At 38.5% G+C, this 13722-nt stretch overlaps 1 protein-coding gene across 3 annotated transcripts in view; it reads left to right on the top strand.

The window, feature by feature from the left end:
* Positions 1 to 13722, top strand: part of KATNA1 (katanin catalytic subunit A1) — a 32299-nt gene that overhangs the window by 4364 nt on the left and 14213 nt on the right. For 2 of the 3 annotated variants that reach the window (XM_028510380.2, XM_036024882.1), the window contains 3 exons: positions 3996 to 4170; positions 5993 to 6150; positions 8427 to 8607. In XM_028510380.2, the coding sequence (XP_028366181.1) occupies positions 4009 to 4170; positions 5993 to 6150; positions 8427 to 8607 (501 nt within the window). In that variant the 5' untranslated portion in view covers positions 3996 to 4008. Of the gene's footprint in view, positions 1 to 335; positions 355 to 3995; positions 4171 to 5992; positions 6151 to 8426; positions 8608 to 13722 lie in introns of those variants that run through there. The other variant, XM_036024883.1, reaches the window with a different exon arrangement.

Below are 13722 nucleotides of genomic sequence, written 5' to 3'. Positions count from 1 at the left end.
TGGGTAAGGAGCTGAACAAAGGTAAGAACTCTTAGTGGTTAAGACAAAAACTTGGCAGTGTTCATTCATTTAAAGATTGAGTATCTGCCCTGGCAGGTGTGGCTCAGTGGATTCAGTGCCAGCTTGGGAACCCAAAGGGTTGCTGGTTCAATTCCCAGTCAGGGCACTTGACTGGGTTTCAGGCCAGGTCCCAAGTAGGGGGCGCTCAAGAGGCAACCACACATTGATGTTTCCCTCTTTTTTCCCCTCCCTTCCCCTCTCCCTAAAAATAAGTGATTAAAATCTAAAAGAAAAGAAGAAAGATTGAATATCTGCTGTGTGCCAGGCATGGTTCTGGGTGCTACAGATTTATCAGTAAGTAACAGAACGCCATAATCCTTAGTCATGGAGCTTTTATTAAGATAGAATATTATCAAAGTGACTCCAGAGAGTTATCATTTAAGTTGTGGGATTTTTTTGGTTTTCTTTTGATTTGAGATGCCCAGTCGTGAGTTACTTATATACCTCATTTTATAGCTGTATTGCTTTATAGAAAATTACACCAGAACTTAGTGATTTAAAACAACAAATATTTATTACTTGGTTTCTTTGGTTGGGCTCTGGGCCTGGCTTGGCTGGGTACTTGTGAGATAGGGTCTTTCACAGGCTGTGATCAGGGAATAAGGGCCGCAGTCATCTCAAGGCTCAGCTGAGGGAAGATCTGCTTCCGGGCTCTGAAGCCCTGTTTCTGCGTCTCTGGTTCTGTTTTGTCCATTAGTTTATTTTGTTCATTGGATTCCCCTTATAAGTGGTATCACATGGTACTTGTCTTTCACCAACTGGCTTATTTCACCTAGCGTAATAGTCTCTAGTTCCATCCATGCTGTTGCAGAGGAGCTCCTTCTTTCTTTCTTTCTGCTGCATAGAATTCCATTGTGTAAATGTACCACAGTTTTTTAATCTGGTCATCTACTGATGGGCGCGTAGGCTGTTTCCAGCACTTGGCTATTATAAATAGCACTGCCATAAACATCGGGGCACATAAGTTTTTTTGATTTGGTGTTTCGGGATTCTTAGGGTATGTTCCCAGCAGTGGAATTGCTGGATGATAAGGCAGTTCCCTTTTTAATTTTTTGAGGAAATTTCATACTGTTTTCCACAGTGGCTGCTCCAGTCTGCATTCCCACCAGCAGCGCAGTAGGGTTCCCTTTTCTGCACATCCTCACCAGCACTTGTTGTTTCTTGATTTATTAATGACAGCCATTCTGACAAGTGTAAGTTGATATCTCATTGTGGTTTTAATTTGCATCTCTCTGATGACCAGTGATGTCGAGCATTTTTTCATATGTCTATGGATCACCTGTATGACCTCCTTGGAGAGGTGTCTTCAGGTCCTCTGCCCATTTCTTGGTTGGATTGTTTGTCTAGCTGGTGTTGAGTCATGTATGTTATTTATATGTTTTGGAGATTAAGCCCTTGTCCCATATGTCATTGGCAAATATATATTCCCATATGGTCAGTTCCCTTTTCATTTTGATGATGGTTTCTTTGCCCATGAAGAAGCTTTTTGATTTGATGTAGTCCCATATGTTTATGTTTTCCTTTATTTCCCTTGCCCTAGGAGATAGAATATTGTAAAAAATATATTGCTACATGGGATATCTGAAATTTTACTGCCTATGTTTTCCTCTAGGACTTTTATGGTATCTTGACTTATATTCAAGTCTTTTATCCATTTTGAGTTTATTCTGGTGTATGGTACAAGTTGATGGTCAAGTTTCATTTTTTTGCATGTACCAGTCCGGTTCTCCCAACACCATTTACTGAAGAGGCTGTTTTTACTCCGTTGTATGTTCCTGTCCCCTTTGTCAAATATTAATTGACCCTAGAGACATGATCCATCTCACTTTAATCTCTGTCCTAAGGAGAGCATAGCAACCACCTCCTTCTGCTCTAGCATAGCATTTCTGATTTTTAGCCCTTCCACCCACCAACATTTCCTATTCATCTTGCTTCCTATACTTCACTGGTTCTGGGCTGTATGGGTATGATTATCTTCTCCTGTCTATTTGACAGAACATCTCTTTGGTCCTATACCTAACACGTAGTGAATCTGATTGATATTCCTGGTTGGTCTGCCATCGTCCTCTTTGACCTGTCCGTCAGCTAAACCTTCCACATTAAATTAAATCCAGGAAATTTGCTTGGCATGTTTTTTTGCAGAAAACCTCATCCCAGAGTAAAGAATTTAAATATGCAACATGTAAGAGCCATTGCAGTCTTGGTTAGACTTAAGTTCTGTTGCATCACTTTCCCTTAACCACAGGTGGTGTGGGGGAGGAAGGTATCAGGAAGCACAATTTTAGGAAATGCCTCTGGCAAGATCAGATAAGCTAGGTAGAGAGGTCCCCATTTAGAAATGACCTCTGTTCAGCCCTGAGACACATCTATTTAGATATCCCACAGACACACAAAAGGAGTAAAAAAGTAATGATTTTCTTCATCTGTCGGCTCAGCTTTTCTGTGTTCCTTTGAGGTTCTTTCATTTTTTAGTTCCCTTGCTTGAAACTTCATTCATTTTTAACATCACACAAATTCAAACGAATTCTCAGCAGTTCTTTTCACCATGTTTCAAATTTCTTTTTATTTCCGAAGCCACAGCCCTTATTTTTATTTTTATTTTTTTTAATATTTTATTTATTTATTTTTAGGGAGGGAAGGGAGGGAGGGAGAGAGAGAGAGAGAGAGACAGAGACATCAATGTGCGGTTGCTGGGAGTTATGGCCTGCAACCCAGGAATGTACCCTGGCTGGGAATCGAACCTGGGACACTTTGGTTCCCAGCCCGCGCTCAATCCACTGAGCTACGCCAGCCAGGGCTTCAACGCGGCCCTTATTTAAATCATTGTCCTCTCAAAAGCACTCAGATCTTCCTGACTTTGAACTATACAGTGTTGTGTACAGTTAATAAATACTAATCATCAACATCAACAAAGCTGACATTTATCAAATGCCTACTTCTGATGATTTATATCCACATTTTACTAAGTATAAAGACTGCTTGGTTCTCTTTTATACAAAGTATCTGGGAAGATGAATTTAGTACTTATTGAAGACCTATTCTTTGCCTAATAGTGTGTTAGGTGCTTGAAATAATCATTTATTCCTTATATTGCAACTCTTAAAAGTAGTTACTATTTCATTTCTACATATTTAAAAACCAAATCTTAGAAAATTAACGGACTTGACCAAAGTGGCATATGAATTATACTTCAAACCAAGATTTTTCTAACTTCAAAATGCACATGCTTCCTGCTATTCACATGGCCTTCCAAAGCTGTATCTAACATTCTACATTGTTCTGCAGGTATTCGATAAGACTTATGTGCCATACACTGAGCGTATAATTTCACACTTCTAAAATTTTTAAAAAAGATTTTATTTACTTTCAGAGAGAGGAGAAGGGAGGGAGAAAGAAGGAGAGAAGTATCAGTCGGTTGTCTCTTGCATGTTCACAACTGCAGATCTAGCCCACAGCCCAGGCACGTGCCCTGACTGGGAATCAGCTGGCTAGCAGGCTGTTGCTCCACCCGCTGACTCACACCAGCCAGGCCAGTCTCACACTTTTAGATGCAAACCCTACTCTCAGATAATTTAGTAAAGATAAGACATATATCAGTAACTAAGTGCCTTGAGATGGAAGGTCCCAGTAAAGAAGTGCCAGGGGACTTTCGAATTTATTTTGAACTGAGAAGTTCAGAGGTAGACATAGTGGGACAACTACCACCTGAGCTGGGCTTTGACACGTCGGTAGGGTTTGGCTTTGGGAACTAAGAAATGTGTTTGGAGGAATGGAAATAGCATGAGCAACTCTATAGAAATGGAAAATGCAATGTGTGTGTGCTTGTGGGCTTATGTATGAAAGGGGCCCTAGACAGTAGAATTTTTAAAAACTCTGTAGTATTTATTTTTAAGAGACATGTCATATGAAATGTTTCTTTTTCTTTTTTTCTTTAGCTTACAATTTAGCATGAGTCTTCTTATGATTAATGAGAATGTAAAATTGGCTCGTGAATATGCGTTGCTGGGAAACTATGACTCCGCAATGGTCTATTATCAGGGAGTCCTTGACCAAATGAACAAGTATCTATACTCAGTCAAAGATGCATACCTCCAGCAGAAATGGCAACAGGTGAGAAGCATGACCTATTTACTTTTTAAGTGGTTTAAGTACTCAGAACATTGCATAGATTATCACTGTTTTTTTCAGTTACATATTGAGAGTGTTACCACTTTTTAAATGGATTTGTGTATAATGTTACTTGAAACTTGATTTATTATATTAGTAATAGTCTATTCACCATCATCAGTACTATAAATTCTGTTTAGTTATTCTAATTGTTGGAATCTAATAGACTTTTTAAAAATAATTGTTCTCCATTTTTTTCTAGATCACATTTTTATTTGGTAGAATTAGAGTTGACTTTATTAAGCCATTTTTGAAACTACACAGATAACATCTGAATTTCATGGGAACCATATTTTCTATAGAACATTATAAAGCAGACCATATTTGAATCCCATCTGAGGAACTTTAGTCACTGAGGACCAATAGAAATTACAGGTAGAAACTGTAGTAGAATTTACAGGTCCAATTTAAGGTGGCATTTATAACAAGGTTCACCTATGACACAGAGGAAAGAAATGTTACCGAAATTAAGTGTTTTTGAGCTGGTTTTCTTTTTTTCTTTTTTTTTTAAAGATATAAACAAGCTTATTTTTTTTTTAATTTTTATTTATTTTTAGAGAGGGGAGAGAGAGAGAGGGAGACATCAATGTGCGGATGCTGGGGGTTATGGCCTGCAACCCAGGCATGTACCCTGGCTGGGAATCGAACCTGGGACACTTTGGTTCCCAGCCCGCACTCCATCCACTGAGCTATGCCAGCCAGGGATTGAGCTGGTTTTCTAGGTAGAATATTATCCCTCAGATTCTACTGACCTGTATTTTTTATAATATCCTGTATTTGTCCTTAATTTCTTTGAGAGAAAATATCCTACCTCTTTAAATTTAACCTTTTTGCTTAAATTTGCCTCTGCATATCTTTGATATTACTGAAAGGGGAAAAAATTTCATTTCATAAGGAGTCTTATTTGTCATTGACAGACTTTTAAGACCTTTTGTTCTTAGGCTAGCAACTTTTGCTTAAAAAGTCTAAGCTTTTTGGTAAAGATACTTAATTAAATCATTTAAAATTTTATTTGTTGATTATAGAGAACAAGGAAAGGAGAGAGAAAGAGAAACACCTGTTTGTTGTTCCACGTATTTGTGGACTCCGTGGTTGATCGTTGTACGTGCCCTGGCCAAGTGTTGAACCTTGGCTTATCAGGACAGCTCTCGAACGAACTGAGCTACCTAGCCAGGGTCTTAAGTCATTTAGTTTTAAGACGAAACATTACCAACTGCATTTCAGTATTTCATGTGTGTGTGTGTGTGTGTGTGTGTAGTTTTTAAGTTGAGTCAAGATTGCTTTTTAAAAGTATCTTGGTTGTATGTGAATCAAGCCATTTGTCGTCTGAAGCCATATTTTCAAATTGCAACCCACTAGTGAGTTATGAAAGTAGTGGGTTCTGATGGGCACTTAAAAAGTCAAATAGGAAAATAGCATTAAAAAAAAAATCAAAGTGCAAGTTGCAAAAGTATTATTTTTATTAAACTTTAAAGTTGCAGCTAGCTTTTCAATTGGTTATGCAATTTGAATAAGAATCATGAGTCAGTAACATGGTTTAATTAGCCAGAATATTTAATCCATTTTATCAGAATTAATTGTATAATTGAAAACAAAGAAATAATGAACCATTATTAAAATTTCAACAAAGTACCTTGGTGTGATCTACTAGATATCTGATGTCAAAATGGAGGTTTCTAACATCTAAAAAATGGCCACAGTTTAATCTTGGTAGTTGTTTATTAGTTATAAAAACTTAAAGGGTTATATTCCCCTTTGAAATCAGGTTTGGCAGGAAATAAATGTGGAAGCAAAACATGTTAAAGATATCATGAAAACACTAGAGAGCTTTAAATTAGACAGCACTCCATTGAAAGCTGCACAGCATGAGCTTCCAGCCTCGGAGGGAGAAGTCTGGTCCTTGCCTGTACCTGTCGAACGCAGGTGAGTGGGGAGCTTCTGAGAAACAGGCCGGCCCGGGAACTGATCGCGCTGGTTCCATCTAGGAGAGGAGCTGGGTGGCTGGGGGATGGGAATGGGGAGGGTTTGCTCCTGAATGGCTTTTAGAGCTCTTAAATTGTGTATTATGTGACTATGGACCATGTCAACAAATTAAATTTCAGTCGAAATAAGCCAAAATATGCTTTCATGAGGTGAGTTTAAGTAGCAGGGATACCATTATTTTGGGAAAATCATGTAACCTTTTTAGTCCTGATTTTTCTAATGTAAAGTGAGGGAGTAAGATGAAAACTGGTTCTCAAACAAGCTGTTCCAGAATATGTAAAGCTATACTGCTGCTAAGTTGAAAAATGGGCTTTTTAATTCACAAAAATCAAGAAAAGATAAAATGTTCTCAATTTTAGGTTTTTCTTGTATTTTTTTTCCCATCTTCCTATTACATGGTGCCAGAAAATAAACAGTTAGTGAAAGTGATGTTTACTGAAATGCTGTCAAGAGTCTACCGTGCTTAGTTTCACTGCATATATTTTAAATGACAGGTTGCTGGTAGATGTCACTTATCTAGTTCACTCACATAATAGATTTCCTACTTTGTATTATGGGTTTAAGTATATGAATGTGTCATAGCATTTTACAGAGAGCATTTATGACTTGCAGGGTTTTTTGTCCCCTTACCAGTCTGAGAACCTTCTGTTAAGACCTTGCTCTCAAGAGTTTTTCAGTTTGACATTCTATGATTGTGAGTACTCAGCGTGTTCTTAGCACTGTCAGACTGTGCGTGTTGTTTATTTCTTACACTTACTTTGGAAATAAGCCTTCCAAATAAGTTATATTTTCCCTGTATTTCAGATAAGATAGGTGAGGTATGGTGAGGTTATCTAAGTTTTCTCCATTATCACAAAACCAATAACTGGTGGAGCTTGGATTTGAACCCAGATATATTTGACTACAAAGTTGGCATTGTCTGTCAGACCAGTCATTCTCAGACTCTAGCATACATAGAGATCTCTTGGGGACGCTCATTAAAAACGTGGCTTCTGGGGTTTCACTCTCAGAGAGTCTGATACAATAGGTAAGAGGTGGAGCCTGGGAATCGGCAGGTGATTCTGACACAGGTGGTCTGGGCATCACACTTCAAGGAGTTACCTTACCAAAGTGTTCCCTCTCCAGCTTAAGACCAGCTAGTGGGTATTGATTGTTTCTTAGTCATTTTTCTTTCTTCAGCTCCAGATAAAAGTACTAATATTTTGTTACTGACTTTCTAATATGTGCTCAATTTCCCCTTCCCCACTCATAAGCACTTTTATATAATATTTTGTTGTATTTTAAAATTCATGAAAAACAAACAAGTACAGATATGAGGTCATTAAAGAAAAGTAGGAAGATGCATAAAAATAGAGAGGAAATAGTACAGTCATCCTAGTGCATCTGCTATTCTTCTATGCATTGTTTATTTTCGTAGTTGTCAACTCTTGTGTTTCCAGGCCCAGTGTATTTTGTCCTCATGAGGCCATCGCCAAAGCACCACGTGTTTTACACCTTCTAATATACTTGCCTCTCTTCTTTCTTAACTGTGCCTGACGTGTTTGGGGATAGGACTCCTCTTCCTTTGTTACTGCTTATTTTCATGGCCCCAACCAAGTCTAGGAGCACAGTGAGAACCTAAAAAATATTCGAGAGGTCTGAGTCCTGCCACAAAAATAAAAATGAAAATGAGGTGATATATGTAAATGTACAGCACCATGTCCATAGCTAGTGCTTATATCAGTTTTATGGTGGGAAAATGGTTCAATTTTGTGAATTAAAACATGAGAACTGATACATTCTAAATAAAATGGTACCAGATTGCATATGTACTAGTGGATAAGTGTGACTTACACATCTGCACTATATTCTGCTTAATACTCTCTTCTCTGATAATTGCTCTGTTTTCAGTTCCCAAGAATTAGACTAATTCGCAATTCCTTCTTGGCGTACCACTGCTAATTTCCTTTCAAAGGAAAAGTGACAATCAGTTGCCTTTCATTATCTCTACCATATAACCATACTGCATTTCATTCCTCTCATTAAGTCATCACACACAGCTATGGCAAAGTAAGTGTTAGATCTTAGGTTTCAGTGACCTTAAGTTTATTCAGTTCTCTCTTGTGTCACTGCCTTGGCTTCTTTAGTTCATAGTCTCCTAGACACTACTTGTGTTCGTCTGTATTTGGACCAACTCCGGGGTTGGTTATGATTTTAATGATGTTGTGTTTGATTAGACCCTCACCAGGTCCTAGGAAACGCCAGTCTTCTCAAAACAGTGACCCTAAACCACACAGTAACCGTCCCAGTACAACTGTCAGAGTTCACCGCCCGTCGGCACACAATCTTCACAATGACAGGGGGAAGGCTGTTCGATGTCGGGAAAAGAAAGAACAGAATAAAGGAAGAGAGGAAAAGGTAAATGTTACTGACCTTCAAAAGTGAAAATGTTACTTATTAACTTTAAAAATGAAGACTGTAGATTTTAATCATTTTTAATCATTAAAACTGCCAGACGATAATAAAACCTTAGTCATACTCACGTAAGCTAGGATTTTTTCCCCCTCACTATTCACCCAATACTTTTGGTTGGTTTTTGTAACTTTATATTTTGATATAATTTTAGACTTGCAAATAAGTTGCAGGAATGACATAAAGGACTTCCATATATTCTTTTTTTTTAGATTTTTTTAAATATGTGACATTCAACAGTTTTTTTTAAATTTTTTTAAAGATTTTATTTATATTTTAGAGAGGGGAGGGAGAGAGGGACGGAGGGAGAGCGGGAGAGAGAGAGGGGGAGAGAGAGAGAGAGGGAGAGGGGGAGAGAGAGAGAGAGAGAGAGAGAGAGAGAGAGAGAGAGAGAGAGAGAGAGAGAGAGAGAGAGAGAGAGAGAGAGAGAGAGAGAGAGAGAAACATCAATGTGCGGTTGCTGGGAGTTATGGCCTGCAACCCAGGAATGTACCCTGGCTGGGAATCGAACCTGGGACACTTTGGTTCCCAGCCCGCGCTCAATCCACTGAGCTACGCCAGCCAGGAGGACTTCCATATATTCTTTACTCATTTTTACTAATTATTAATATTATACTCCTTTTGGTTTATCATTTACTCCCTCTATACCTTGTTTATTTCCTGAAGCCCCGAGAGTAAGTTGTGGATATTATGGCCTTTTCACCTTAAATACTTTAGAGAGCATTTCCTGAGCATTAAGACATTCTTTTACTTAAACTCAATGCAGTTATCAAAAGCTGTAAATTTTACATTGCCACAGTACTGTTACCTAATCCACAGAACTTAATAAAATTTAGGCAGTTATCTAATGTCATTCATAGCTTTTTCTGCCTCGGGCCAGGATCCAATATAGAATCATACACTGCATTTAGTTCTCATGTTTCTTTAATCTGCTTTAATGTGAACGTTTTCTCAGCCTTTGTCTTTTTTGGCCTGGCATTTTTAAAGAGTACTGGCCAGTTATTTTGTAGAATGTCTCTCAGTTTGGGTTTGTCTGAGGTTTCCTTGTGATCAGCTCAAGGTTATGCATTTTTTGACAGGAATACCCAAGGAGTGAAGTGTTCATCTTCTCAGTGTATCAGATAAAGAGGCCCAGGATGTTTATTTGTCCTGTTGCTCGTGATGAATGGGATCACTTGGTTGGGTGGCATCTGCCAGATCTCTCCATTTTAAACTTCCCCTTGTTCTCTTTATAATCATTGGTGGAGAAATACTTTGAGATTGTGCAGATATTCTATTTCTTACTAAAATTTCATCTACTTGTTCTAGCATCCAGTGATTCTCGCCTGAATCAGTTATTCCTGTGATGATTGCAAAATCACAATTTTCTAATGCCATTATTTCTTCTGCATTAATTGGTACTTCACCGAGAGGAAGAGCTTTGTTCTTCTTACCCTTTATTTAATTATATCATATGGACTCATGAATTCTTATTTTATTTAGTGAATTATAATCTGTTACTGTCATTATTCAATGCTTAAATTGTCCAAGATTTGAGGAGTGGGAGATCCTTGAAGCTGGGTCCTGTGTCTTTTTGGCACGTATTCATTGTTCCCTGAGCACTTCCTTATTTTCTGGCACAGTAGGATGCTCCAGGCTCATCTTTTATGTCCTCCACAGTTCCTGTTGGTGAGGGTTGGGATTTAGAAACCAAGGTTTAAGTGCCAATTAATATTTTTTGAGGGCTTGTACTGTCTTGTAGTAAGAAGCACATGGGAATCTCAGAGATTAGTTTGTGTTCTCTCTACTTCCACCGTCCCTGCCCAAGGCATGTGTCCAGTGCCTGTGATACAGTAAAGTACAGGGTGACTCGTTTGGCCGGGCGGGCCCGAAGGACCCTTCCACACCGCCTGGGCAAAGGGAGAACTTGTGTGTAGCAAAATACAAAGCTCCCAGTGCTGCCTTTCCACTCCTGTCAAAACCTCACATCAGCTTCCACTTCATTCTTTCTTGTAGATTTACAATCTGACTTTGTAATTCTGCATGAGAACCTCATCCAGTACCCAGCAAAGCCATACCTTTAAACACAGCCTCCCTTGTTGATAAAGATACAGATGTTCATTTAGCTCTGATTTTGTGCCCTCTGCCTCATTCCCCCCGCTCCCCATTTCTGGAGGTCAGATGCTCCTGTACATCTGGGCAGTTTCCTTATGTCCCTTTTGCCGGATAGTTCTGCAGTCCTACATCCCTGCACTTTGTGCAGCAGCGGTCCCGTTTTAGTTCCTGAAACAAGGAAGGATGTGAGGAAGGTGGCTGATAAATCCGGCCTTACAGAGTATTATCAATACCCAAGTTTCCTTGGCCTTTCCTCTAGGGGTTGGATTGTAAGCCTTAGAACCATCTGTGGTCTGTAGGACTCGGCTCCATTTTCATTTTGTTGGGCTGGCCAAAAAGTCTGGTTATTTTTTCCATAAAATGAAAGACGCATTTCTCATTTTCACCAATAACTTTATTGATTTGGGTATTTTGAGTATGTTGGTTATTTCCCACATGATATAATGTTGATTGTTCTCAGTTCATGTCTTTTTTTTTAATTGTTGCTCAAGTACAGTTGTCTGCATCTTCCCCCCAATATATCCCCACCTCTGCTGATCCCACCTCCCTTTGGTTTTGTCCATGTGTCCTTTATAGTTGTTCCTTAGTTAATGTATTGGTTTGATTGCTATTAACTTCAGCTGGCCTACCCAACCATGGAGCATTCATTGTCCAGTGAGAAATCTCTAGCGCAAAACTTCGCAAACTACTTTTGACGTCTTCCATCAGTCACAGCACCTCCTCCATACACTGCACAAATCTTTTTTGGCATTTCAGTTGTGTTTTTACCTTTTATGAAATAAAGCATAATATGCTGAAAATGTTGCATATTTTCCTCCATTTCAGTATTAAAATTACTATATAAAAATTCACCAATTTTGATAAGTGTTTTTTAAATGCATGCTGATATGACAGCGGTCACAATACAGTCCAACAAAATTGTTTCTAATGAAGTAAAAGACAACTAAAAGACAACTACTAGAGCCATCTTATGGAAGAAAACCAAATGAACTTTTTGGCCAACCCAATATATCTATGCTCTTATACCCTGAGAAATGGTGTATAGATCCTGAAGTAGTATAATTAAGAAATCAGTTGTCCAAGAGAAATTAATACCTATCCATATTAGACTGTATATTAAGGCAGGAAAATACAATCCCACAAATATAGTATAGTGATTACATGGTGTATGAGCATTGGATTCAGGTGACCCATGCTTAAGCACCAACTGTGCTATTTTTTTTTTGATGTTCAGTTCTTAACTCTTTGTCTATTCCTACATCCTCCAAATTTTCTATTTTTTCCTAAAAGTTTACATTTTACATTAAAATCCATGATCAATTTTGAGCTAATATTTGTTTATGATGTAAGGCTTAGGTCAAGGTTCATTTTTTAAAATATTTATTTATTTTTAGAGAGATGGGAAGGGAGGGAGAAAGAGAGGGATAGAGACCTCATTATGTGGTTGCCTCTTGCACACCCGCAACCGGGGACCTGGCCCACAACCCAGGCATGTGCCCTGATTGGGAATCAAACCAGCGACCTTTAGACTCGCAGATCAGCACTCAGGGTTCATTTTTTACATATACATGTCTAGTTGCTTCTGCACCATTTGTTGAAAAGGCTATTTTTTCCTCCATTGAATTGCTCTTGTCCCTTTGTCTAAAATAGTTGGATATATTTGTATAGGTCTATTTCTGTGTTCTCTATTATGTTTCATTGATATATGTATCTGGTTTTCTATTACCGTTGTTACATAATAAGTCTTAAAATTGGATAGACTAGCCCTGGCCAGTGTGGCTCAGTTGGTGGGGTGTCATCCTGCAAAGCGAGGGGTCGCTGGTTTGACTCCTGGTCAGGACACATTCCTGGGTTGCAGATTTGGTCCTCGGTGGGGGCACATGCGGGCAGTGGCTGATTGATGTTTGTCTCTCACATCAGTGTTTCTCGCCCTCTCTTTCTCCTTCCCCTTTCTCTGGAAATAAATAAATGAACTCTTTTTAAAAACTGGGTAGACAGGAATCTGGGGATCAGCATTTTAAAATACATATATTTTTCTTTTTATTTTTTTGTTGACTTTGTTGGGGTGACATTGGTTGATTAAATTGTATAGGTTTCAGGTGTACAACTCTATAATACATCATCTGTATATCATATTGTGTGTTTACCAGCCCAAGTCAAGTCGCCTTCCATCACTGTTTATCCCCTCTATGTTACTTCTGCCTCTCTCAACCCCGGTCTCCAGTCCAAACCAATTAAATCAGGATCCTTAAGAATGAGATATTCTACCAAGTTTCCCAGATGGTATTGTTATACAGCTCGTAGTGAGAATCACTAAATAGATTAAAGAGAGCTGCAACTAGAGACAGAAATACCACTTAGAAAAGTGTTTGTTATATTAGATGATGTGAAAAATGATTTATGCCTTAAACTATGTTAGTGACAGTGCATGTTGAATATTTATTTGTATATGCCAAGATGCTGTGGCCTTGGGGGTAAAGTAGTGAATAAGTCTCAAAAATCTATGCTGTTTTCTGTTTAAATTCTATCATCAAAAGAAATAACAACTTGTCCAAAGAAGAGACCTTTCCTGCTTAGGAAAGTTTTTGAATGAGCCATCAATCAACAATTCTGGTTGATAAACAAAGCCACAATACTCGAAGTGGGCTGCTTTCCAGAAGACCATACCAGAGTTTCTGTTTATAAGTTAGTTTTACAGTGTCTACTATTAGTATTTTGTCTATGTGTTGTAATGTACATGTGCATAATTTACAAATTATTATCTGTATATTGGGAGTACAGGCTCAAGTTTTTTTTATTATTTTAAAAGATTTTATTTATTTATTTTTAGAGAGGGGAGAGAGGGAGAGGGAGAGAGGGAGAGAGAGAAACATCAATGTGCGGTTGCTGGGGGTCACAGCTTGCAACCCAGGCATGTACGCTGACTGGGAATCGAACCTGCGGTGCCTGGTTCGCAGCCTGCACTCA

This window comes from Phyllostomus discolor, chromosome 4 (genome assembly GCF_004126475.2).
Source record: "Phyllostomus discolor isolate MPI-MPIP mPhyDis1 chromosome 4, mPhyDis1.pri.v3, whole genome shotgun sequence".
In the NCBI taxonomy this organism is placed as follows: domain Eukaryota; kingdom Metazoa; phylum Chordata; class Mammalia; order Chiroptera; family Phyllostomidae; genus Phyllostomus; species Phyllostomus discolor.
The sequence above is the reverse complement of the archived record's forward strand: the minus strand, read 5'-3'. Positions and strand labels throughout refer to the sequence as shown.